Source organism: Sturnira hondurensis, unplaced genomic scaffold (genome assembly GCF_014824575.4).
Source record: "Sturnira hondurensis isolate 20B ecotype Veracruz unplaced genomic scaffold, ASM1482457v3 Scaffold0021795, whole genome shotgun sequence".
Lineage (NCBI taxonomy): Eukaryota > Metazoa > Chordata > Mammalia > Chiroptera > Phyllostomidae > Sturnira > Sturnira hondurensis.
In genome coordinates this window covers 591,462-619,048 of record NW_028094426.1, presented here as the reverse complement: position 1 = coordinate 619,048, position 27,587 = coordinate 591,462, and the positions used below count along the sequence as shown (strand labels likewise).

The window sequence follows — 27,587 nt, the reverse complement described above, 5'->3', positions numbered from 1 at the left end:
ATCTGTTGGGTATATGGATCTGGAACTCAGGAGATGGATCTGAAATAGAGACTCTTAGTGTATGTTTATTTGACTTGTAAGTGAGCCCAGCGGTGTGGGGGGATGAGGTAGTCCAGGGAGTGTATATGAAATGAGATAAAAAATGAAGGCCTAGGCTGAAGCACTTAGGGATGCCAAAATTTAAAGAGAAGGTAGAAGAACCTGCAAGAGAGATTGGGAAGAAGCAGTCAGAAAAATAGGAAGAAAGAGGGAAAAAGTATGGTTGTCTTGCGAACCACAGGGCAAGAGTATTTTGAGAAGGAAAGACTGGTCAAAAGCTATTAGTATTTAAATAAGACAAGAAATTGCAATTGTCTTTTTGCATTTATTGAAAAAGACATAATTGGATGCAGGCATGCGCTGTAAGAATAGAACATTTATGATGTTGAATTGTGAAAAGGAGAGGGTTGTGGTTGGAGAAGAATGTGTAGTTGAGGATGATTTTGCTTTTGTTTTTGTTTTGTTTCATTTTTAAATATGTAGGATTTAAAAATTTGGATTGTGTTTCACTGATAATAGGAAGGTACCAAATAAGAGGGGGAAGTTGAAGGTTTAAAAGAGGGAACAATTTGGAGAGCCAGTTCTCTGAGAGCACAGATGGAGGAATGAGCCTGTACTAGGTGGAGGGATCCCTCTTTCTTTGTAAGTGGAATAGAGAGAAATAGCTAGGCACAGATGCTAGTAACTATAGTTTTGGTAGAAAGAAGTTAAGGGACTGTCTTCATTTTTCTCAGTTTACCAAGACGCTTGGTAGTGTGCTTTGATTACTGAAAGGAACAATGTTGGGAAGCCTGGGGAGAGTTGAGAATCCTTGAAAGAGTTTCTATAGAATGAGAGAAAGAGGCTTCATTAGAGAAAAAGGACATGTGAAGGAGGCAGTACTGTGAATTCAGCTGCAAATGGGAAACATGAATTTTGTGGTGACTTCTTGGATGGTTCTCAGCAGAAGACAAGTAATTGGATAGTGTTGGTGGTTCTTGGGGGGAGCTGTTATCAGTTGCCTTGTTACCACTCCAGAATCTGAATCAATTGAGCCACAGAACCGAGTCATAGAAATCAGAAAAGTGGCTCTATTGTTAAAGCTTTAATGTGAATGTGGCTTGGATTGAGGCTGAAAAGAGGTCTCCTAGGCGTTCTCTTCCAAAATAAAATTTATCCATCCAGTCACAGGCTTAAAAACAAGTTTCTATACAACAAAATGAACTTTTTCTCTGGTGAGCTTTTCTCATGGGAACTAGACTAGTAGAATAATATGTTTGCAGGCACAGAGTTCCCAGTGGGGAGCCCAAAGAATTTGTACTGTGCATACATGTGACCTCTATATCTTAATCTCACCAGACAGAGAACCTGTGGATGTCTTGCTCTCACTATTACTCTTATGATGTTTCTCCTGGAGGTAAGTAAAGAAGGTAGAGAAAGGGACTGTAGTATTTCTTTAATCTTACTTCCTTCTGTCTAGGGAAGGCCTGTGTTCTCTTTTAAAACGTGAGAAGAGACGATATATCAACCCCTTATTAGTCATTGAGGGTCAAGATTTTGCCATATAGATGGAATACAATTCATACAATGGGAACTTTTAGTTGACAGCATGATAAACATAAAAACATTCGTTATTTTGGGGGGAATATATGACCATCCCCAGTGAGGTGGTTAATTATGGAAAATTTGGGCATAGCATTAAGATTATGAGAATAAATGCATTCTTTGAAGAAGAGGGTAATGAGGTAAGATCAGAGGTACATACTCTGAGGTAAAAATTTCAGTTAAGAAGTTGGAGGTGGTAGAAGAATTAACCAAAGGGGTTGGAAAGTAGATAAGGATTTTGGAGGGTGTCAAGTGCTTTGCAATTACTTGTCCTCATTACCTGCTGGGACATGTAAGTTTTCTGAACGAAGACTGGTAAAGACAAAAGCTTAATTGTTAGCACAGATGAAAATTACATAAAGGAAAATGTTTAATTATGAGAATTATTATTGGTTGGGATACTTTCCTTTATGATCATATGTTTCCATATGATAAAAACATATTAGTAGAATATGTTTTTAGGTAGTGAATATGTATCTCAGTTACTGTTTTATTAAATTTATTGGGGTGACATTGGTTAATAGATTATATATAGGTTTCAGGTGTACATTTCCGTGATACACGATCCGTATGTTGCAGTGTGTGTCCACCACCCAAAGTCAGATTATCTGTGTCACCCACCTCCTTTCTCTCTAGCGACCACCATCCTGTTGTCTGTGTCTAGAGTTGTTTTTTGTTTGTTGTTTTTTGTTTTTTGTTTGTTTTTCTTGTTTGTTCATTTGGTGCTTTTCATTTTATATTCCACATATGAGTGAAATCATATGGTTCTTAACTTTTTCTGATTTACTTGCTTAGAGTGATGTCAGGGTCCATCCATGTTGTCACAAATGGCAGTATTTCATCTTTACCGCTGGCAGTAGTATTTATAATATGGCAATAGTTCTTTAATTCAGCTTCATATAGGAGGATTCAAAATTATCATTAGCCTCAGTAGTAATTAGACGCTTAAGAGAGTGGAGTGGAGTGCTGTAATCTCTTTTAAGATGTAGGCCTTCAAGGTCATGTCTTCATATGGTGGAGCGGTTTAGTGCTAGCAACTTAACCTTCTAACTCTCAAGCTCCATTGTGTTTTTCCTGGAAAAATAGCGGGGAAAGGGAAGTCATGGGGAAACTATTAGCAGCTCATTTGCTTCCCGTATTAAAAAAGTATTGATTAATGGTGTCATTAAAGTCCTAGAGGAGAACATTGGCAGGAAAATCTCAGATATTTCATGCAGCAACATTTTTACTGATATGTCCCCTAGAGCAAGGACTATAAAGGAAAGAATAAACAAATGGGATCTCATCAAAATAAAAAGCTTCTGCGCAGCTAAAGAAAACAGCATTAAAATAAAAAGACAACCAACTGTATGGGAAAACATATTTGCCAATGATACCTCAGACAAAGGTTTAATCTCCAAAATATACAAAGAACTCACACGACTTCACTCTAAGAAGACAACTAACCCAATTAAAAAATGGGGAAAGGACTTGAACAGACACTTCTGCAAGGAGGACATACAGAGGATCCAGAGACACATGAAAAGATGCTCAATATCACTAGCTATCAGAGAGATGCAAATTAAAACTACAATGAGATACCACTTTACACCGGTGAGAATGGCTATCATAAACAAAGCAATAAACAACAAATGTTGGAGAGGGTGTGGGGAAAAGGGGACTCTGGTCCACTGTTGGTGGGATTGCAGACTGGTACAACCATTATGGAAAACAGTATGGAATTTTCTCAGAAAACTAAAATTGGACTTGCCTTTTGACCCAGCAATTCCACTGCTGGGATTGTATCCTAAGAACCCTAAAACACCAATCCCAAAGAACCTATGCACCCCAATGTTCATAGCAGCACAATTTACAATAGCCAAGAGTTGGAAGCAACCTAGGTGCCCGTCAGTAAATGAATGGATCAAAAAACTATGGTACATATACACAATGGAATTTTATGCTGCAGAAAGAAAGAAGGAGCTCCTACCTTTTGCAACAACATGGATGGAACTGGAAAGCATTATGCTGAGTGAAATAAGCCAGGTGTTGAAGGACAAATACCATATGATCTCACCTCTAACAGGAAGCTAAACAACAAAGCAAACAAGCAAGCAAAATATAACCAGAGACACTGAAATAGAGAACAGGCTGACAGTGACTGGAGGGGAGAGGGGAGGGAATTTCAGGGGAAATAAGGGAGGGATTTAGAGGAACCTATATAAAGGATACATGGACAACAACTGAGAAGGGTGGAAATGGGAGGGAGGGGGGAGGATGGGGGGTGGGACAGGATGGGAGTAATAGACAGAAAACTGTACTTGAAAAATAATTAAATAAAAAAAATTGAAAAAAATATTGATTAAAAAAATATTTGAGCCCCTTGTATGTGCTAGTTTAAGGTACTAGGGAGTAGGGAAAAAAAGATGAAGAAATAGTCCCTACTCTACCTCAGAAGAAATAGAAATTTAGGTGAACAATTGCCTTGAACAGATAAGGAAATTCTGGTTTATATGATTAGACCTTTACAATTAGTTAAGTCTTACTGGTTGTTTATTTTTGACTTTTACTAAGGGTCTGTGTGTGTCTGACTCTCTGTGTTTCCTTTGTTTTGTTTTCTTTCCTCTTACCAATTTATGTTTGCTCCGGACAGTCAGAAAAAAAATCATTTTTCTACCAGGCCTGTCAGAAGGTATCCGGCCATGTAATATGAAAAATAGAGACATTAATTGAAGAGGATAGAAGAAGCAAGCAACATTGTACATAGGACAATGATGCTTTAGTCCCCTTCAGAGTAGGTACCTTGGGACCTTACACAGTTCTCCCAATCACTGTCAGCTACCCCATTGTATTTTCCTGAGTCTCATTGACGAGTCTAAAGTCTCTTTCTTTTCAAAGATGATTTTAGTTTTGGGAAAAAGCAAAAGTCACAGGGTGCCAAATCTGGGCTGTAGGGGGGCTGCGTCACCTGGGTGATTTGCTGTTTTTTCTGAGAACTCTGCACAAGACATGATGCATGAGCAGGCGAGTTGTTGTCATGAAGTTGCCCATAGCTGAGACCTTCTGAATCATTTGAATATTTTCTGCAGAGGAATGCTCAAGCTTAATGCAAAATTTGATGCAGATTTGTTGCTCTACTTGGTTAATTATTTTGAATGTGATTGCCACACAGTACACATGCTCACACAGTGGCATCTACCATCCCACTGACTAGTACAGTGAAGTCATCATTGTTCACTCATGCACATTCCAGTTCACACTCCTTGGCTACCACATTACATCAATGTCATGCAAACCGTTCTCATTATATTAACAGTGGCTGAACTTTTTCTGAACAGACCTTGTATTGCTTCTAGAAAACATGATCAAATGGCTAAATATTTTGATTATCAGGATGCTGGTTTGCCAGTTTTCCAGATGGTATAGAAACCAAGTCAAACGCTAAGTGGATAGTGATAATGAGTAAGGCACTTCGGGATGATTCAGTTATCTGGATGATCTCTGAAGATTCTGTTTTTTGAAGTTAGTTACCTAAATATCTTTTTCTGTTAGATATTTTTGTTTTGTTTTATTTTGAGGAACTTACGTTTGTATAAATACTCGTTATATGGGAAAATGTTAGGGAAAATACTAACATAAAGTTTATAAATTTATTTACTAGTTAAATGGTAATTTAAAGCATTTAAGCCTCTTTCTTGTTAGTTTTTTAAAAACAAACAAAACTTTCCTTGAGTTTTTTTTTAATACATTTTGATGGAAGTAATGGGTAGTTGGCTTATTTTGCTATAATGTTTTCATACTCTCATTTTAAAAAATCTGTTATGTGTGGCCCTGGTTGTGTATCTAAGTTGGTTGTAGTGTTGTCCCAATATACCAAGGTTGTGGGTTCAGTTCCTGGTCAGGGCACATGCAAGAAGCAACCAATGAATGCATAAATAAGTGGAACAACAAATCTCTCTGTGTGTCTTTTTTCTCTCTTTCTCACACAGACATTTGATCTCAAAGTCAATAAAAATAAAGAATTAAAAAATAGTTATGTTTGCCCACAGTTTGAAGTTGTAAAGGGTTTGATATGACACAGCATCTCCTATGCCCTCCCTTCATCTCATCCTCTCTGGTTCTTACTTTCTAGAGGCAAGATGTTTATAATACATGGCTGATTCCTTTAATCGTTTATCTTTGAATCTCAAATGACATGTTTGTCATGTTACTTGTTGATGTTTCGGTTTCATACTTGTCAGCTTCCCAGTATGGAAGAGGAGGCTTTAGCTGTCTTTCACCACCTCCTGTCCCCAAACCACATACTCACCTTTCACTCACCTTCCCAAAATGGTTCTATTATAATTTTGGTGTAATTTTGTCATTCTTTACATTATTATGGCTATTTAAATACTATTTATAGCTGGGAAATATAGTGTATAATGTTTACTTTTTCTGTCCATTGTATTTTCTCTGTTTTTACTTGGTTAATTTTCTAATCACTAATTCAGCCCTAAGTTGTTTAAAATTACTCTTGTGATGGTAAAGCATATGAGACAGTCTGTTAATTTCTTGTGCTTAATAAACATGTTTTAGGAGGTTTCTGATATGTTCCAATGTAGACTGGTTGCTCTCTATTCTTGCCACATTGGTAATTTGGTAACTTACTTCACCATTATTTTGGAAGAATTTCCATTCTTTTTCACTTTTTTCACTTTAGTAGGATTTCCTATTTCCTAATCCCGTGCTTTCCTCTGTCTTATTCCCCTGGTTTGTTCCATAGCTTTTTAAGAAAGAGTATTTGGGAAATATTTTTTTTTCAGATTTTACAGGTATGAATATGACTATTTTTTTCTCAACTTAATAATTTCTTGGTTTGGCTGATTATATAATTCTGTGTTCTAAATCATTTTCCTTCACAAGTTTAAAAGCATTTCTCCATTGTTTATCTGCCCTCCAGTGATGCTGGTGGGAAATTTAATGCAACATTATATACTTTATCCTTTGAATAAAACTTATTTTATCTGTCTAGAAACTTGTAGGATCTTTCTTTTGTCCCTAGTGTGCCTTAATGTGTTTTTTCCTTCTGTTTTTTAACTTTTTTGACACTTGAGGAACCATTCCATCTAAAAAATCATCCCCTTAGGTTTTAGAAAATTTTCTTGAATTATTTTGTTGATGAGTTCTTCCATTTTGTTTTCTCTGATCTGTCTTTCTAGACCCTGCAGGTTTCCATTTCTGTAATTATCATTTTTAGCTTCAAGACCTTAGTGTTGTTGTATACTCCTTCTCCCTGTCCCAAATTAGGGCTTCTTGTTCTTATTTTATGGGTGTGTTATTTTTCTGTTAACTCTATGCAGGTATTAGTTATAATTTTTATTTTAATTTAAAAAATATTTTCTCTCCTATGTAGTCTGTTTCTTCTTTTTCCTTTTTTTGGGGGGGCGGCTTGGTCTCTGTTTTTCGTATTAGATATCTTATGTCTTTGATTGTCCTTGGAGTCTGCTCGTATGTGAGAGTGAGGCACTAATAGTAAGTTAGCAAACATATATAATAATGTTTAGAATGTGTCAGACACTGTTCTGAGTGCCTCATCAATTTTAACTTACTTCTCATAAAGACTTCAGGAGTTAGTTACCGTTGTTATTCATTATTAATTATAATTATTATATGAGGAACCTGAGGCACAAAATGTGTAGTAAGTTGCCTAGTGTAATACAGTTGGTAAGTAGCAGAGCTGGATTTGAATCCCAGCAGCCTGACTCCATGGTCTCTTCTTTGAACCTTTATTTATTTATACTCTTCTGAGTCTTAGGAAATAAGGACTGCATTGGCAATTGTGTGCGTGTGGTCAGAGTTTGTCAAAGTGGTGTGACCTGAGTGAGCTCTGTCTTTGTGGAACCTCTCGTGACGTCATTTTTCATGGGTTAAATTAGATTCACCAGAGAAGAAACTTCTAAACTGCCGATTAGAGGTTGACTTAAAGCCCGGACCCAGGCAGATTGGTTGCTGAGTGCTGAAGGAGGATCTGGGGATTGGGCCTCAGCACTTGACACAGCTTTGACTTAGTTCAACTATCTCAGTGTCTTCCAGTCCGGAGGCGCTGAGCGGTACTGAGTCCAGGGAATAAACCTTTCGTCTTCAGCAGCAATGAGGAACTGTAAATTGCTCAGTTGGGCAGATTCTGGGAAGGAATCTTGGGTTTATCCACAGCTCTTATTTTGAGTCTTACCTTAACCTAGCTTTCAGTGACCCCCTCCCCCCATTCCTGAGCGTTTTGTGAATTCTATGATGTGAACATTCTGTGATTTACATTCTATGATGTAAATTCTGTGATTCTCCTTTTATCACTCGTAGTTTGATTCATCTCTGTATTTTTAAGTTTTGTACAGTTTTCTCATTTTACATTGTCTTTGACCCTGTGTTTATGAGGAAACAAGCAATAAAAACAAATATTTGCTGTCTTGTAAGAAAAGACCTTTGGGGAAATACTTGAATAATTTGTATGTCCTTCGTGTGCCATTTAAAATTTTCTGTTAGGTCTGAGATGTCTCCTACCTGAAACGTTTCACAGTGCTCCACCTAAATAAACAACCTTATGAAAATCTTTCCTTTCACCTTGGATATATTTTCTTCTTTCTTACAGCTCTTTTATATCTCATATTATTTGTATCTGCATGCTTTTCTTACACTCTGCCCTTCCCGCCACACCTGACTTTAACTCCTTGAGGATCTTGAGTGGTCTTCCCGAGTTGCTCAATAAAAATTTGTTACAGGAAGTGTTGTATATATGTTCTTGTAAAATATTAGCAATATATCAAACACTGAGGGTAGCAAAGGAGGAAGTTAATACAATGGTGCAATAAGAGATTAAATTTAGATATAAAGATGTATGATAATTGTTAAATTATCTTATGAAATCTCTCAATTTAGACACATAATCATAACAAAGGATCTTATGAAATCTCTCAATTTAGACACATAATCATAACAAAGTACACATCTCTTTTTCCAGGACAGTCAAGGAAAAACTGTGGTTTGTCAGGTTTTTTTTTTTTTTAATTTCTCTTTAGAGGGGAAAGGAAGGAGAGAAGGAGAGAAGTATCAATGTGAGGTTGCCTCTCGTGAGTCCCCTGCTGGGAACTGGCCTGCAACCCAGGCATGTGCCCTGACTGGGAATCGAACTGTGATCGGTGTTGTTCGAAGGCCCGCGCTCAATCCACTGAGCCAGGGCTGGTTTGCCAGTTTTTTGTTCAGGCTCAGGATTGTGTAACTTAGATGGCAGATAAGTTTAGTGTTGCTATATTCTATTTGTAGTGTAGTGAGATATAATGTTAAGTGCTTAGAAATATTCTGAAGAGTTTATAAATGCACTTTAGATAAAATAATGTTTTAATGTATTAGAGAGGGTAAATCCATAAAGAAGCCTATATTTGTAATTCTCCTTTTCAAAACTTTTTAGTTTTTGTATTTTGTAAAATAGGTATTTATTAATCAGTGTTGTAATTTTCTTTCCTTCTGGTCTTTCAAATGTTCAGAAGGAAACAAACTTTTTAGGATTTGAAACTAATTTATTCAGAGAAAAGTTATTACTTTCAAATAATGTTTATTTTTTAGTACTGTATTTTTAAGAAACTCAGCATGCAGTCGTTTTCAAAATGTATTAATATTTCTTTGAAAATAGAGGAGGAATTTTATCTGCATTTTAATATGTAGAAGTTGCTGAGAGGTATGGAAAACCTCAGTGGTCAATACTGTGTTCTTTTGTGGAGCTAAATCAGTACTTAGGAAACTGATGGTATTTGCTTCATTACCGCAGGCAAACAAAGCTGGAATGATTGTTAGGCACGGGTATTTGTTTTTGTTTTCAATTTTTTTGGCACCTTCCAAATAATTTATTGGGATATGACTTATGAAAACACAAGGAAGTATTACTCTAAAAATTCCATTCTTTTGAAACCATATTATTTGGGTACAGTGTTCTTAGATGCTAAAAATATTTTTTAATTGTCTCCTGAGATTTGTGGGAGACATGTGGAAAGACAGACTTAGTGTTTATAGTTTGACTTGGTTAATTCCCTGTATCCATATCACTCTTCTTTCATAATTTCTTCATGAAGAAACGTAATCACATGCAGATTTTTATTCGCTTGCAACACAAAATTAATGTGAATTCCATTTCAAAATAACCACCGTCAAAAGTTTCTGAAAGTCTGGTTTATATTTTTTAAGTGCACTAGGTAGATGGTTTGCTTAGTTTTGTTTTTTGGGGAAGTACATCTTTAAAAATATTTTCATTAGATTTTTAAGATGTGAGTAATGGTGACAATACTGGTATCCTAGTTAGTTTAATGTCCTTCCTTTTTAGAATGTCGTTTTGTCTACATATATATGTATTTCTTTAGTGTCATTACCTACTAAGTTTCTGTAAAAATAAGTTTCCTTTGCTTGTTAAAGCAAAATAATTCTTGAGATTGCTTTTTACTGTTTATTTTTGTTTGATTTTTGAAAGCAGTGCTATGAATTTCAGTGAAAAGGCAAAGTGTGGCATAGATGGCCACCGCCTCATCACTTAGAGCAAAATGCCTTTAGAATTATTGCTTAATGTATGGTTTAGTTTGTTGTAGATATTTTTCTTTTAGAAATTGGAGAATATTATTTTTTCCTGTGATCAAGTCCATCTTGTATTTCTGAGTCAAGCAAACTATAATTAATATATGGGTATGTTCACTTTTGAAATATAGAAAAGGAAACCAGTTTTTATTGACAAGAACACCACTGTGGCTACTGATTCACAATTTATTGTGAATTTTTTTTCATTTTAATGTATACCACTTATTACTTGTTTACCTTTCCAGATCTTTTAGTTCTTCATGGTTTGTTAGATAAATGCTTAATTTTTATGATATACATTTAAAACAAAATAAAACATGTTGTCCTACCGACTATCTTCCTTACATACTTTAAGAGTGAAGAAGAGAAGGATTCTGGATATTCGCTTGTGTTTTTTCCTTCCCCGGTCTCCCACGAATACATGGCTTGATTTATCTTGATCAGCCTAGTAACTTGCTCCACATTTTTCCAAAAGTGCAAAGCAGTTTCAGCTAAAAATACACATATCAAAATGCTCCAGAAGTTGTGGCCACAGCTCAAAAATGCTGATCAATTTTGAAAATCTAAATCAACATCGGCCATGAAACCAAGGGAAGAACCTTTGTGGTGGGGGACAGATTTCCAAAAATTCACCACAGTCCTGTTCTTAACTGGAGTTTGTGCTGATGTTGCCAGACAACTGAGGAATAGATGCATAAAGCAGGAAGCATTATTGAATTGAGCCCTAGCGCCAATTTGGGAAAAGCAAATTAAAATGTAAAAGAATATTTTTCCACTCCTGGCATCTCAACATAAAATGGCAAAATACATGGTTGTAGAAAAAAGTTACAGAAATTGCTAATTTTGCCAGAAAAGCTAATTTTTCCCAAAAACTCAATTTTTTGAGTTAAAAATGCATACACATATAGTTTTAAAAAGTTTTTTTCTATCCCAAATACTTAGTTTTAACTTACAAATCAAACTGTGCACACCTTTAAGTCAGAGTACTGTGACACAGCCCGATGTGTACGCGGGGCCCGCCTCAGTGTCGTCTGTTGTTTCCAGGTGCTCGGGAAGAATGGATGATGACGATTTTGGGGGTTTCGAGGTATGTGCTATTATGTACCTTAATTTTGTTTGTGTAATTGGTTTAACTTTGTGAGGTTATAATGCAGTATGTACTAGTTCGAAAATGCATTATTTATCATTGGCATTCATGATCTTTTTCTCAATCATTTTGAATGTAATTTTGGAATAAAAATGAAATTAAGGTAAATTAAAATACATCCCATCTGGAAGTTGAACTGATTTATTATTATTGAACATTGGGTCCTGCCCGTAGGAATGGTTTAAATTAGGGCAATTAAGTGCTACTAGTTGGAGCACTGAAGAAGAAGTTTCAAAAATTGTTGGCAGATGATTTTGTTGGGATACATGTCAATTAGGAAATACTGGTGAGATGAGAGATGACTTTGAAGGTCTGTCACATATTGTCATGTTTACACCTGTAATGAGTTCATTTGGACTATTAACTACATAGCCTTTCGGGGGCCCACAGAGCTAATTAGTATGCTTGTGTCAGAATCTTCTCTTAGGTTTGAGTTCGTATTTTGTAAGTGGAAATTGTTAGCCAGAGAAGCACTGCTTTTCCTTAATCCTTTTCAGTGAGTGTTCATTTTATTGAAATATTTTGTAACCCAGTTATTTTTATGGAGCCAGTACAGTCTCGCAGGGAAGTCTCTGGATTAGGAGTCAGGATGCCTGAGCTCCAGTCCGGAACCACCACCGAGTGAGCTCTGCGACTTTTTTTTAAGTGAGACTCTCTCCCAGTTTGGGATCTGGTAAAATGAGATTGTTAAAAACAGGGAATGTAATTAATGACATCAATAGGAAATATAAGCTATTAAGTGCTCATTCAGTATTCTGACTATTATGAAAGAATGGTATGAGGTTTTTTTTTTGGTTAGGGCCATTTTCTGTTGATTTTTAATAATCTATTCATATGGAGATATTTAGAGTATGAACATACCTGTTGTCTACATTTCATGTAAAACTTTTTATTTAGCACATTTATATGTTTTCTGTCTTTTGGGTTTTGTTGGGTGATTGAATCTTATTTATGTTTCTGAATGTAACATTTAAAATTTTATTAACATATTTTCATTTTGAGGAAAACATTTCAGATATTTTCTTTGTTTATATATTGTTTAGGAGTTGTTATTTGAAGGTTAAAACTTAGTATAGTCTCTTTGACTTAAACCATGTTTGACTTGTTATATTTAAAAAAATGAGTGGGTAGTACTCCTTGGAGTAACAGTTATACTTCAGTGTTATAGTTAATGGGCCTGTTATTTTCAATATTACGTAGGTACAGTTTTAACCGACCATTCCAATTTAATTGTGGTTATTAGGGTTCTTTCTTACCACATCCCGTTACAGAAATATGGAAGGTCTCTATCCTTGGTCATATAAACCATGTTCATTTTCCAGAGTTTGTAGAGTAGCAGTAGCTACATTATATTCTATATCACTTACCTGCCGGGGCAGATTTCCCCAGTTGACTTCTCCTTGGCAGCAACTCAATGAAGAGTCTGACTTGAAATTGTGGCTCTTTTTTCAGTAATAACTTTACTATGACCTGGACACTTAAGAGGCAGAAAACTGCACGCTTACACATATCTCAGCATTTCAGTAATTGTTCCATAGTTTTAAAACTGTTTAATAGTAGGCCTTGTTAACTTAAAATGTCAGCTTTAGGAATTCTGTAAATTTGGAATAAGTAAGTCCAGCTGGTAGATTATTCAAAAATATAGATAAATGCCATTTCTTTTAGCTTGATCTCAAAGTAGGTCTTGTGCTAATTAATGAAAAAGATTTGGTCTACAGTCTTTTAAAGAAAATGATCTGTTTTTATTATGTACATGAGTAAACATGGTAAGTTAAAGTATAATACTTAGGTATGAAGTTCACAAGTGAAAATGTGATTAAGGATATATAAAATAAAAATTTCATTGACAGGAGATGTATTTAAGTAAGAAAGGAAATGTTTTACTTAAAGATAATAGAACATGATTACTGGGGGTCATGAGTATCGGTGGGGTGGTAACAACAAAGACTGAAAAGCAGTTGAGTGTTCAGAAGGAATTTGAGAATGTGTAGTGTTTTACAGAGAATATGCTTGTAGAAATGGAAAGCTTGATTGTTTACATAGCATTTCTAATTTCCAGGTCATCTAGAGTAATTTTGCCTCTGTTTTCCAGGCTGCAGAGATTATTGATGGTGGAAGCGGCGAAACCCAAACTACATCTCCTGCTATTCCTTGGGCTGCGTTTCCTGCAGGTACTACTACTATAAAGTAACTAGGGGTTTTATTATTTTTTCTTATGTAACACTTTTGCCTTTTCTTTGGGAGCCTCTTTCTACATTTGTACTTGGCCTTCTCTGATCTGAAAAATGGAGAGGCCCAGGTTTAGTCTGTAGAAAGAATAATTAAACAAATGATGGATTAATTGAATGAATGAATAAATAACTGAATGAATCACTAGACTAGAGTGTCGATGGAAATTGATAGGAAGGTTTGGGATAATCATATTGATATAGTGATTCAGTTTCTTCTGTTTGCTGTTACACACACATACACACAGGTATAGTCCTCAAAGCTTAATGAAATTGGAATTAAAGAACAACACCTCTATTGTACATACACAGAGGCTCCTTTACTTCCTTAAATACGTTAGATCTGAAGAAAGTCCTCTTCTTCTAAATTTCTAAATATCCTCAATGACTTTCAGAAGCAAAGGAGGTTAGCTCCACCAGCAACATAGCCAAAGGGAGATCTCCACAGACACCCCAACCTACTGGGGGGAATTCCACTCTGTGATCAGCACCTGCGCAGCAGCTCATATGCTGTTATGGGTTGGGATCAATCCTCACAGTCAGCCAGGCTAAGGGTAAACCCCATCTGCGGACAGTCCGACAGTAATCAAGACTAAACTAAAACATAAAGGGCCTACATAACATGCACAAGGGACATTCCTGGAGCACTCAACTCAGGTGATCAGGGAGACTGCACCACTGAGCCCCAGAGGATGCTTTCTATATAAGGTCACCATACCAAGACTGGGAGGCATAAACAGATCTATGTAACACAAACAAATACAGAGAAATATGCCCCAAAAGAAAAAAAGAAATCCCCAGAAAAAGAACTAAGTGAAATGGAGGTAAGCAATCTACCAGATACAGAATTCCAACAATAGTTATAAAGATACTCAAGGAACCTAGTGAGAATTTTGACAGCATAAAAAAGGCATAGAAACCATAAAAAAGAACCAATCAGAAATAAAGAATACAATATCTAAAATGAAGCATACACTAGATGGAATCATTAGAAGCTTAAATGAAGTAGAGATTGAATAAGTGAATTGAAAGACAGTGTAGCAGAAAATACCCAATTAGAGCAACAAAAAGAAAACAATTAAAAAAATGAAGATGTTTTAAAGGTCAACGTCTTCATTTTTTTAATTGTTTTCTTTTTGTTGCTCTAATTGGGTATTTATTGGGATAACACAGTCGATTACAACCAATGAAAATGCCCAATTACAGTTGGGTATTTATTGGGATAACACATCGATTACAACCAATGAAATAGAAGCAGTCATCAAAAAATTCCCAACAAAGAAAAGTCCTAAACTGATGGCTTCACAGGCGAGTTGTGCCAAATATTCACAGAAGATGTAACACTCTTTTTCCTCAAACTGTTTCCAAAAATGCAAGACAAAGGGAGACTCCAAGGCTCATTTCATGAGGCTAGCATTATTCTTATTTTAAAACCAGAAAAGGACACTACAATGAAAGATAAGTATAGGTCAATTTCCTGGTCAACATAGAAGCAAAAGTTCTCAAGAAATATTAGCAAACCAAATTCAGCAGTGCATGGAAAAGGTCATATGCCATGATCAAGTGGTATTTATTCTTGGGATGCCAGGTTGATATAATATCCTCAAATCAATTAACATGGTACACCACATAAACAAAAGGAAGGATAAAAATTCATATCATTGTAACAATAGATGCAGAAAAAGCACTTGACAAAATTTAACACCTATTTATTATAAAAACTCTCAGCAAAGTGAGAATTGAGGAATGATACCTCAACAAAATAAAGTCCACAAATGATACACCCACAGCTGACATTATACTCAACAGGGAAAAGCATTTTCTTTAAGATCAGAAACAAGACAGGAATGTCCACTTTGAACACCTATTCAACATGGTACTAGAAGTTGCAGCTACATCAATCAGACAAGAAGAGGAAATAAGATATCCAAATTGGAAAGAAAGGAGTAAAACTGTCATTATTTGCAGATGACATGACACTATATACAGAGAACCCTAAAGATTCTACCAAAAAATTACTAGAACTGATAAATGAATTCAGTAAAGTAACAGGATACAAAATAAATAATCATAAGTTGATTGCATTTTTATGCTCCAGTAATGAACTATCAGAGAAACTGAAAGAACAATTCCTTTTACAGTTGCAGCAAAAAAGTTAAATACCCTGGAATAAATTTCAGCAAGGAGGTAATAAACCTTTACTTAGAAAATTATAAGATTGACTAGGAAATTGAAAGGGATACAAATAAATGAAAGTGTATGCTGTGCTTTTGGATAGGAAGAATTAACATAATTTAAAATATTCATACTACTGAAAGCAATCTACAGAGTCAACACATTACCTATCAAAATATCAATGACATTTTTGTAGTACTATAATAAATAACTCAAAAATTTATATGAAACCACAAAAGATCTCAATGGCCATAGCAGTCTTGAGAATGAAGAACAAAATTGGAAGAATCACCTTACCTGATGTCAAACTATATTACAAGTCTATATTAATCAAAGCAATGTGGTACTTGCATCAAAACACATAGATCAATGATACAGAACAGAGAGCCTGGAAAGAAACCCATGCCTATATAGTCACATAATATATAACAAAGGATGCAGGAATATACAATGGGGTAAAGACAGTCTGTTCAACAAATGGTGTTGAAAAAATTGGACAGATACATGCAGAAAAAAATGAAACTAGACTACTTTTTTAGACCACATAGAAGAATAAACTCAAAATAGATGAAAGACTTTTAGCCCTGGCTGGTGTCACTCAGTGGTTGAATGCCAACCTGCGAATCAAACGGTCACTGGTTCCATTCCCCATCTAGGGGGCGTGCGATCCATGTCCCCAGTAAGGGGCACATGGGAGGCAACTGTTCACTGGTGTTTCTTTCCCTTTCCCTCTCCCTCCTTTCCCCTCTAAAAAATACATATACAATATCTGAAAAAAAAGAATCAACCATGTTCTTGAAAAAAAATAAAACCAATAAATACTTTTAAATGTACGACTTAAGGCATGGCTGGTATGGCTCAGTTGTTTGTATGTCATTTCACGAACCAAAAGGTCAAAGGTTTGATTCCCAGTTTTGGCACATGCCTGAGTTGTAGATTTGATGCTGGTCTGGGCATGTGTGGGAGGCAACTGATTGATGCTCATCTCCCACATTGATGCTTCTCTCTCTCCCTTCCTCTTTCTCTAAAAGCAGTGAGACAGTGTCTTCAGGTGAGGAGAAAAATTGTAAAAAAACAACCCACAATGAGATATTACCACAATCTTGTCAGAGTGGCTGTCATCAGTTAATCAAGTCACCAGGTGTTGGTGAAGATGTAGAGAAAAGGGAATCCTCGTGCCCTCTTGGTGGGAATGAATATTCGTGCAGCCACTATGAAAAACAGTATGGAGGTTCCTCAAAAAATTAAAATCAGACCGCCTTCTGACCCAGTGATTCTACTTCTGGGAATTTATCTGAAAAAGCCCCAAATACTAAGTTAAAATAATATCTGCACCCTTATGTTCATCGCAGCGTTATTTACAACAGCCAAGCTATGGAAGCAGCCCAAGTGCCCATCAGATGAGTGGGCTTAAGGAAAAAGGTGTGGTAAATACATACAATGTAATATTACTTAGTCACAAAACAATGAAATCTTACCGTTTGTGACGGTGTGGATTAATCTAGAAGGTTTTATGCTAAATGAAATAAGTCAGAAAAAGACAAATAGTATATGATTTCATTTATATGTGGGATCTATAGAGCAAAATAAATGAACAAATGCAGTAGAAATGGAAATTTATCATAGAAATCAGAATTATGGTTGCCCGAGAGGTAGCGGTTGAAGCAGTTGGATGATGAAGGTAAGGGATTAAGTAGGACAAATTGATAGTTCCAAAGTAGTCACGGGGATGTAAAGTATATAGCTTAGGGAATTTAGTCACTCATATTGCTTCAGCTAGGTATGGTGTGTGCTTGAAATGTCATGGGGACCACTTTGTAAAGTATATGATTGTCTAATCACTGAGCTATGTACCTGAAACTGATACCAAGTAATATTGAATGTAAACTGTAATTGAAAAACAAAAAAATCGCATCAGTATGTCTCCCATTTCTACATGTCTATTTTTGTCTCAGCCTTGGAGGGCTGACTATGTTTTAATTTTTTCTTCTTCCTTAGTACCCACTAGAGCATTGTTCTTTGTTAATAAACAATGCTCAATAATTTTTCTTTATTATTAATGAAGAATATTTGCCTTAAAGTAACTCTTTTTGATTATTTTTAATTCTTTGGGGTCAAATAGTTTATCAATCACAAGCTAGATATAGGCAAACCTAAACTTTACTTAAAAGATGTAATTTTGGAAAGTGGACCCAAAGATGGCTAAGAAGCTTTTATTTCTAGGCCTCAGTTATCTTTTCTGGTATTCCCAATTTAGACAAATCATCTGGAAATAATGATTAACAAGAGTGGTCACAGAGTCTGAATAAGAGAGAATGGCTTTGTTGCTTTTTTTTCTTTTTAAATATCTTCACTGGTCCTACTGTGTGTCACCAGGGAACAGTATAGGACAGTACACGTTAGACTAAAGTGTATTTTAAAATATTAGTGTCTAGAAGCAATAATTGTGATATCCATTTTCCCCCTCTTCCTTTTAATATTTATTTTCCTAACCATTTTTTAAAGGGAAATTATTCCAGATTTTATATAGTATTTATGTCAGTAAGTTTTTCAGTTGGCTACTAATAGAACTTTATTTTTATGAAAACACCTTGTTTGCTAAGAAATCTCTTGTTTTTTGACATCATTCTTAAACAATTCAGTATCTTTTATGAATTTGTATAAGACTAATAATGCTTTAATTTTTAGGAAACTAACTTTTTAAGATATGTGTCTTATCTTCTGATTCACATACTTGTATACGTATATATAATGCAGAGATGTACAGAATGTAGACATATATAGGTAGATATACATTATGATTTTTTCCTTTTTCTCCACTTTTACTTTCCAGGGTAAGTTCTCTTTCCTATCAAACTCTTTTGAAGGAGGGAGCTAATATTTACTTGCCCTTGCAAGTTCCAAGAGCATTACACAGTCTTAGTTTGGCTTTTGTGTGTTTTTGATTCATTTCTGATTGCTGCAAACCCAAAGTTTCTGAATTCATGGGATTTATTTAAGGTAATTTTTAGAGTGTTCATTTATTTGCAGATTCACTCATTATCATGTTTTTAAAGTACACTGTGCATCAGACACTAAGTGCCATTGGTGTGGGCCTTATTTTGTTCTCAGTGATACCATATGAAAATTGTCACCACAGAGGTATTAATGTTGGCAAGCATTTTTATCAGTAACTTCAGGCTCAAATCTTTCCATGAAAAAATATGGGCTCAGAAAGTATTGTTCTGTTACCATTGTGTACAGTGTGGGTGGTACTTTGTAGAGGCAAATGACTGTTCATTTTTTACTTTTAACTGTGTAAATATAAATTGTCTAGAAGGCGAGGTGGGAGGCCAAACCTTGCATACTGTCTTTTCCAATATGTTTCTAAGTTCTGTGTAGCCCTGCACAGACCACATTAGAATGCATTGGCCATCAAAGGGAAAAACAAGTGGTCCAGATAGATACTTTAATCCAAATTAGCTCTTTCAAAACAGCTTGTATAGAAGGCAAACTAAACTATCTGTCACAAGCCTACCCTTTAGAAGGAATAGTGGGAATTGGTCCAGCAGATGTTGAACCAAGTAACTTAGATGTGGTTCACTTTGCATCTGGAGTTATTTGCATACAAAGCCAACAGGAAAGTTCAAACATTTTTCTCAAGACATTGGCAGAGAGAAACCTGGAAGACAGATGCCTTTTTGATTTCATGGTTCAGTTTTTCCGTTCTCCATTCTCCTGGCCAGGAAAACCTAGGACAACAAATCGGTCATTTTATTAATATCCCATTACTCTCCTTGCTAACCCTGATTTTCCAGTCAAATCTGTGGGACACATCTACAAGAGTTCAGAACCTGAGTTCACATATTTTTGTTTGAGAAAGAATTGTTGTGATATACTTCTTCAGATTAATCTGAAAAATAGGAATATAAGTATTAACTAAATTTTACTATGATGTATATTTGAAATAAAATTTTCAGATGACATTACATATGCATATACTTGTATTATAATAGGAAGTATGTACCATAGTATTGAAAAACTTTCCATAACTTCTACTTTATGTGTATACGAGACATTTTTACCAGGATTCAAAGTGTATTTCCATTGCAGTGTAATAATTCTGTAATGTATGTATACTGATTATTTGAATAGAAGATTGGCAGATAGCTTCGTATTAGCTGCCTCCAGTATGTTTTCTTAACTCCCAGGTTACCAACTCACCTTTGTTTTATCTGGAACCAGTTTTTTTTTTTTAATGATCACTATGGTGATAGCTTGTATAAGCTCTGAGTTATTTATTACTGCACATGTATGAGCCTTTATGTGAATTTGCAGTAATTTATGTCAGTTCCTGTCTTCATTACTACATACAATAATCAGTGATATTTATTATGACCGAAGATGAGGTTTCTAGTGTGGTTGAGAATCAAATCTCTCTGACTGTGGAATGAAGAGTTCTGCCTTTGCCTTGAACCAACTGTGTAACTTCACTGAAACTGAATTATTTAATCAGTAAATTAAAGGACTAGGTGATATTTGTGCATCCTTCCAGATTTTGAGTTCTAAGTTTAGTTTTCAGTTTTTTTTCCTGGTCACAGTGTCTGTAATGTGAGTAGCTTTCACTGGGTAAGTCATGGTACCTGACTTGAACTGTTTGGCCCTATTGCCAGAGCACTGTTCCAATCTATTACACCTGCTCTGAAGACAGAACTATAGATACAGGGCACAAATAGTAATGGGAAGAACTGTAATACTGAAGGGAAGCTTCGTCTTTTTAAATAGATTTTAATTATTATCGGTTACTGTTTAAACTGGATTTTCTTACAGTATTTTATGGTATAATATTTTCAGTTCTGATTCTGAATTTGCTTTTAAAAAGACTGGTTTGATTTTTAGGATATTATACAATACATTTTAAAGAAGAAGCAATTTGAAAATAGAGTTGTAGGGATTTTCTCATATCACTAAAATACCGAAGTCTTGGCAGCAGATTATTTTTCTCTGAGATTAGGACAGTGCTCTGCCTCTTTATTATCATAATCCTGAATTAGCGGGAAAAAAGTCTTAGGCCGTGTGTGGCTCGGTAACAGGAGGAACCATCGCCTAGTGTTCTTGTACTAATATATACGTTTCTGCACAGCTGTTCTTCTGAATTATGTTTCTGTGGATTAAGAAAATAATTTTTTTTGTTTTTGAGAAACAGGTAGATACATACACATACATAGTATAAAAGGCATAAAAGAAAAGGGAAATATTAATGGTATTCATTGAAAAATTTTTTATATTCTGGTTCTTCTTCCCAGATATAACTTGTTTTACATTTTCCTTTTTAACCCTCTAAATATCTCCCAGGCACAAAAAAATGTGAATGCATCCTCCTTTTTACACAAATGTCAGTGTACTGTATATTATGGCGGATGCCCCAAACTGGAATTTATTTATAAAAATTTGTGTATTCTTCCGTAGCTGGTATGGCTTAGTAGATTGAGTGCTGGCCTGTGAACCAAAAGTTCGATTCCCAGTCAGGGCACATGCCTGGGTTGTGGACCAGGTCCCTAGGAGGGAGCGTGCGAGAGGTAACCACACATTGATGTTCCTCTCCCTCCCATCTCCTCTCTAAAATAAATAAATAAAATCTTTAAAAAATGTTGTGTATTCTTACATGTTTAAACTTCATTCACCTTCAATGTACTCTACATACCACTTTTCCCGCTGCTCAAAACAGTTTTTGAACTCAGTGACTTTGGTGCCTTTAGTACTTGTACCATTTTTTTGTTTCACAACTCTCCCACGTTGGCAACATGTTTCCCTTTGCAGATGTTTTTGATCTGGGGAAACAAAAAAAGTTGCTCAGGGCAAGATTGGGTGAATAGGGAGAGAGGGACATGGGGACCATGCCATTGTTGGTCAGAAACTGCTGAACACTCAGTGTGGTATGGGCAGGAGTGCTCATAAATTACCCATCATGAAATGGGTACATGTATTGAGTCTCAAAATATTTACTGAATGCTTACTAACTCAGATTTGTATTTATGTTCTCATTGAGATCATCTGTTCTCCCCCTAAGTTCTTTACCAATACAAAAAGTATATATGCATCCCTATGTTTATAGCAGTGGTTTTACAATAGCCAAGATTTGGAAATAGCCTAAGTGCCTGTTGGTCAACAAATGGATAAAAAAGCTTTGGTACATCTACACAATGGAGTATTATGCAGGAATAAAAAAGAAGAAAAACCTCTTACATTTTGCAACGTCATGGATGGACCTAGAGAAAATTATATTAAGTGAAATAAGCCAGTAAATGAAAGAAAAATACCACATCGTCTCACTTATATGTGAAATATAATGAACACAATAAACCAATGAACAAAATAGTAACAGAAGCTTAGATACTTAAAACAGACAGACAGATACTGGAAAGGAGTGGGGGATAGGATGAAAGATGGTGAAGGGTTTAACCAAAGAATAATTTTGCATAACCTATGGACATGGACAGGAACTTGGGGATTGGCTTGGGGAGAGTGGAGGGTGGGATTGGGTGGGGGTAGAGAAAGGGAGAAGAAAGCAGGAACTAGAACAGCATAAAAATTAAAATAAAAAATATGTACTGAAGCTGAATGCAGCCTCTCACAATGACACCAGCTGGTACGCTGATACAGGTGAGGATTCCTAGAACACTCACCTGGTGGAAGAAGCCTGTGCTCCAAGGGGCCCACTCTCCAGAAGATAATTCTGTTTTTTTGGTACCCTCTTGTACTCATACTAACACTTCTTGTTTTTTTTCCCTTCACAATATATAAATAGATGTTTTTACAGGAGTACTTAGAGATCTTCTGAGTTCATTTTAGTGGTCGTATAGTAGTCTTTGGCATAGATGCATCATTCTTTATGCAACCAGTTATTTTCCTCCCAGTTTCTTGCTGTTACAAAATGTGCATGAATATTCTTGTATGTATTTTCAATGAAGCTGTTTTAATTTAGATGAGAATCTGTCTCTGTGAATTAATGGAAAGATTTTTAAAATTCATCAATCTCTTACTGATTTTATTAATATAAGTATAGGACAGACATCTCTAAATAATGTCAAACTTCATATTTATGTGGTCACACAGATGACGTTGTTTGGCGACATTGAAGATGATAGTAATTTTATAAGTATATTTTCGATAGACATATAGCTGATCATGGACAGATTTATAGTAGCATGAATGGTTTAAGTGGTCTTTAGTTGTCTCATTGTATTTTTAATGTATAAAATAATGTTATTGCAACATTGTTGACAATAGCCCCAAATTAGAAGCAACCCAAATGTCCATCTAAAGTAAAAGGTTTACTATTTTGGGGTATTACATAGTGGAACACTCTACTCTTATAAAATTAACAAACTGTAGCTACACATTATGTGAAAGAATCATGAACATAAATACCGTCCTCACACTACCTTTAAGGGGTTAGTTAGTATGCGGTCTCACTGACAAGCTTTTCTGCAGTTCAGATCCTAGTGCTGGAACCTGTGAAGTCCAGAGGGTCAGAGCCTCTGTTTAGAGTCCTGGGATTCTTGTGTGTTTTTGATACTCATTGCCCCAGCCCCTCCCCTTTGGCGAACAAAAGCTTGTTCTCTATATCTGTCAGTCTGTGTCTGTTTTGTTTATTCATTTAATTTTCTTTATTCATTTATTTGGTGTTTTAGATTCAGTATATAAGTGAAATCACATGGTACTTGTCTTTCTCTGACTGACTTATTTCACATATTGTAATACCCTGTATGTTCGCTCAGGTTGTCACAAGTGGCAAGGTTTTATTCTCTGTTATTGCTAAGCAATATTTTATTTATATACATTCATTCTTTTATTTATATATATATGTTCATTTACTTATATATATTAATTCATTCTTTTGTTGATAGACATCTAGGTTGCTTCCATATCTTGACTGTTACTAGTAATGCTTCAGTGAACATAAGGGTGCATATAACTATTCAAAATAGTGTTTTTGTTTTTTCAGATAAAAACCAGGAATAGAATTGCTTGATTGTATATTAGCTCTATTTTTAGTTTTGAGGAATCTCCATATATTTTTTCATAGTGGCTGCCCTAATTTACCAACAGTGTACGAGGGTTCCCTTTTCTCCACATCCTCGCCAGCACTTGTTTTTTGATGGTTTATTGATGATAACCATTCAGGAAGGTGTGAGGCGATATCTTGTTGTGATGGACGCCCTTGGATGGATTGTTTAGATATTGTACCTTTAATAATGGCCAAGTAATTTTAGGATAAACAATACAGAGACTACCTAACACACTTACAAATTTGAACAGGAAGATGTTTGGGGACATATTTTAGAACTGTGAATAAGTAGTAAAGTTTTTAGCAAATCTGAATCCTGTAGAAAGTTTGCCTGCCTGACATAATGGTTTAGATAATTTTGTACCTGTCAAGTCTGAAGTCAGGATAAAGAAGTGGGTACGAGGTAATTCAGCTAGTTTGTATAGAAATTTTAATCAATTTGGCAGATATCACAGAGTTGACAAAATACTGTAAGCTAGGATTACATATAATTTTGTTATTAAGAAACCCTTTAGCCAACTAAAGCAACTATTTTCTTTTTCAGACATTCCCTTAACATTTATGAACACAAAGCAAGTAAACCATGAAAATTTAGCAGATAGAATTATTTATGTATCTAGTGAAGAAACATTTATTGAACTTAACCTTAGTTTCCTAAAGGAACAGTCTTATATTTAAAGTTTTGGTCATATGACCTAAAAACAAGTACTTTATTTTGATGGAATGTTTGATGAAATTTATGAATTTTATTTCTTAAGTCTTTGAAGATAGATTAGGTTCCCATTGATTATGATCCTGTTTGATCTCATGGGATGAGACTATTTATATTCTACCTTATCTTCTTTTTTTTCCCCTCCTAGAAACTAAGTGTCTGTTGTGTATTAAGTACAAGTGGAGCAATGGAAAACAAACAAGACAGTGTGGTGACTTTGTTAAATTAATATTTAAGGGGTATAGGGTCAGATGGTTTAGTTGTGTGTAGTTCAATAGCAGACCTCAAGAGAAGTTGAAAAACAGAAGATTATTATTGACAGGTAGAGGAACTACATGGAACTACATGGCATGCCTCTCGGGCAATGATTTTCAAAAAGTTTTTCATCTGATGGCACCCACAAACTGCATAGAGTGGTACCTCCATACACATTGTCAGTTTGTTCCGGAACTTGTGACAAGTGCTGATACCGAGTACCAAATGATGAAGTGTTTTCCCTTGCGGGGAGGTGTCACAACTCTTACAAGTTCTAGCATGTGTGATGAGTCCCGAGCAAGCACCAAGTGCTGGGACATTCGTTTCTCATCAAAATGCAATGAGTACAGGGTTTGATGAATTGGGAAGCCTAGGACTACCAAGGTCTGACTGTAATTACTAAAATTCTGCAGCATACCAAATTATATATTATTTTTGCTGATCTGACAAGAAGTACGTATCATTCTGATTCATTCACACCAGACTCCAATTGTATTGGCTGTTGTCATTTTTTTTTTTTTTTCGACAATCTAAGGGAAAAGAGATCAGTGCCCCTGACTAAATAGTCAGGTATTAAAACACATGCTCTAAAAGTTCTTGTGGCACACCCGTTGAAAGTCACTGCTCTAGGGGCCACACAGGGAGGTCAAGTCAGAGTGTAGAGAGAGCGATGGGACCTGGATACGTGCTTTCATTGGGGTCCCTGGATGGAGTGCAGTGGGGTCCTGGGCTAAAGCTGACTGATCGGTTCAGAGCAGAAGAGCAGGGTTTGGGACGCTCCATAGGGTTCTTGTCTATCCCGAGGGGAAGGCCCGGGGAGGGAGACTGTTGATCATCGTGGCTGTTGGAGAGTTCATACACGTGAAATAACCAGAGAGCAAATTATTCAGGTTCAAATGGTCCACAGTCTGTGTATTTATTTTTCAAGAAAATGATGGTACTCATTTGCTTTAGGCTTTAATAAGTTAAGAATGCTTATTAAAGTTTCTAGGAAAACCACCAAAAGAAGAGAAATAGTATATAACTTTCAAACTGACAGCGTAAGAAAAGGAAATAAAGTCAATTCAAAAAATGGTAAAAAAAAACAAAAAAGGAAAACGTAAAATAGTAGAGTAAATAGAAATGCAAAACTAGGATGATGGAAAAAAGAACTATATATGTACATCAGTAATTACATCAAAATATAAACGGACTAAGTGTAATAGTTCAAAAACAAGGGTAGTCAGACACAATCTAGCTTTACGCTAGCTCTGTGTGCATGGAACAGAGTTGTAAACCTTTTAATTGAGAGACATTTTCAGAGGTAATAGGAACCTTCTGAATATCATAGTTTAAAGGTCAGAATGTATATATAACATAAGTAAGGGACAACTAAAGCAATGAAAAAATACTTTATTCAGAATATGTACAATGAATAAATTAAAGCCTTGTATCTTATCATTAAGTTGGTAATTTTTTCCTCCCTTTGATAATTCAATTATCTTATCAGTACAAAGCAGTTTTTTAAACTGCAAACTACACCTAATTATCATAATTTAAGGATCACTGTGCTATAATCACACTATTCACCATAGAAACTGAAATATATAAAAGAATAGAAGCTGTAGAATTATTGGTAATTTTACTAATCTCACCATAAGATTACTCTGAGTTGCTTATAACTCTAAAATTTGATTGAAATTACAGAATATCATCTTTATTTTATTGCCATTTTTGCTCTAGATTTTATATTTAAAATGTATTTGCATGGCACATTTATTTTTCCCTGAAAATTTGTTTTTTTATCGGTATGTCTCTCTATGGTATGTCTCTCTAGGGCAGGGGGGTCAAACTCATTTTCACCAGGGGCCACATCAGCCTCGCTGTTACCTTCAAAGGGCCAAGTGTAATTTTAGGACTGTATAAATATAACTGCTCCTTAACAGTTAAGGGAGAGCGTGATGCTGCTGCTGGGTGAAAAAGAAACAAGGTGCCAGACCAGATAAAACAGAGTCGGGGGCCAGACTCAGCCCGAGAGCCTGTTGTTTGCCACCTGTGCCCTAGGGAAAAATGAGCTCTTTTTGTTGTAGACGGAGAGGGGACACTTTACAGGCACCTTTTGATAATCTCCTTTTAGAAGTAGTTAAGCTACATGCTTTTGGTTCAGTTGTTTCTTTCTAGGTTACTCTAGTTAAGTAGATTTAAGTCTCTAGTTTCTTTAGATTCTTGTAATCCATAGATCTCCCTCTATTTGTACTGAGATTTCTATTAGACATTCAAAATCAACAAGCCCAAAGTAACTGATGTTGGGTTAACTTTCTGGCTGCCTTCCCTTGGAAACATGATGAAGTAGAATGTCATTCTTGATACAGGGCAGCACCAATTGTATAAAAAATGACCCTGATAAAAATTCTGACCTGTCTGGGTGCTCTGAAAATGAGGTATACATACTGTTTGGAAGCCATAGTTTTGGATTTTCCTAAGTGTATTAATTCTTATAGTAGAACATGCCTGTTTTGAGACCCTGGTAGCTTTGTCAGTAAGATTGCTTCAAGAGATATTGACTCTTATGGAATATGGCTGGTTTCTAAGCCAAGGTGGGCCTCATGATTACCTGTGAAGATTTCGTCTACTTGCACATGAGTTGTGAATTGGGTTGAGATCAGACACTAGCCTTTTTGTTTAAGCTGTGAGTACTTTTCTTCTGAAAGAGAAACTTTTGACATTGCTTATATTCTGTGTTTCTATCCTATGTCTTGTAAGTGTGTCTGATGTCCCTTATGGTCTTGAGTAGTTTAAAAGAGTTCAGGTGTCTTGTTGGAAATAAAAGACCTTCTAGTGAATCCA

At 35.6% G+C, this 27,587-nt stretch overlaps 1 protein-coding gene across 1 annotated transcript in view; it reads left to right on the top strand.

Moving 5' to 3' along the window:
* Window positions 1-27,587, top strand: part of CCDC91 (coiled-coil domain containing 91) — a 290,267-nt gene that overhangs the window by 53,022 nt on the left and 209,658 nt on the right. Inside the window, exons 2-3 of the mRNA XM_037034001.1 lie at window positions 11,239-11,281; window positions 13,434-13,512. Coding sequence (XP_036889896.1) covers window positions 11,252-11,281; window positions 13,434-13,512 — 109 coding nt within the window. The 5' untranslated portion in view covers window positions 11,239-11,251. The remainder of the gene's footprint in view (window positions 1-11,238; window positions 11,282-13,433; window positions 13,513-27,587) is intronic.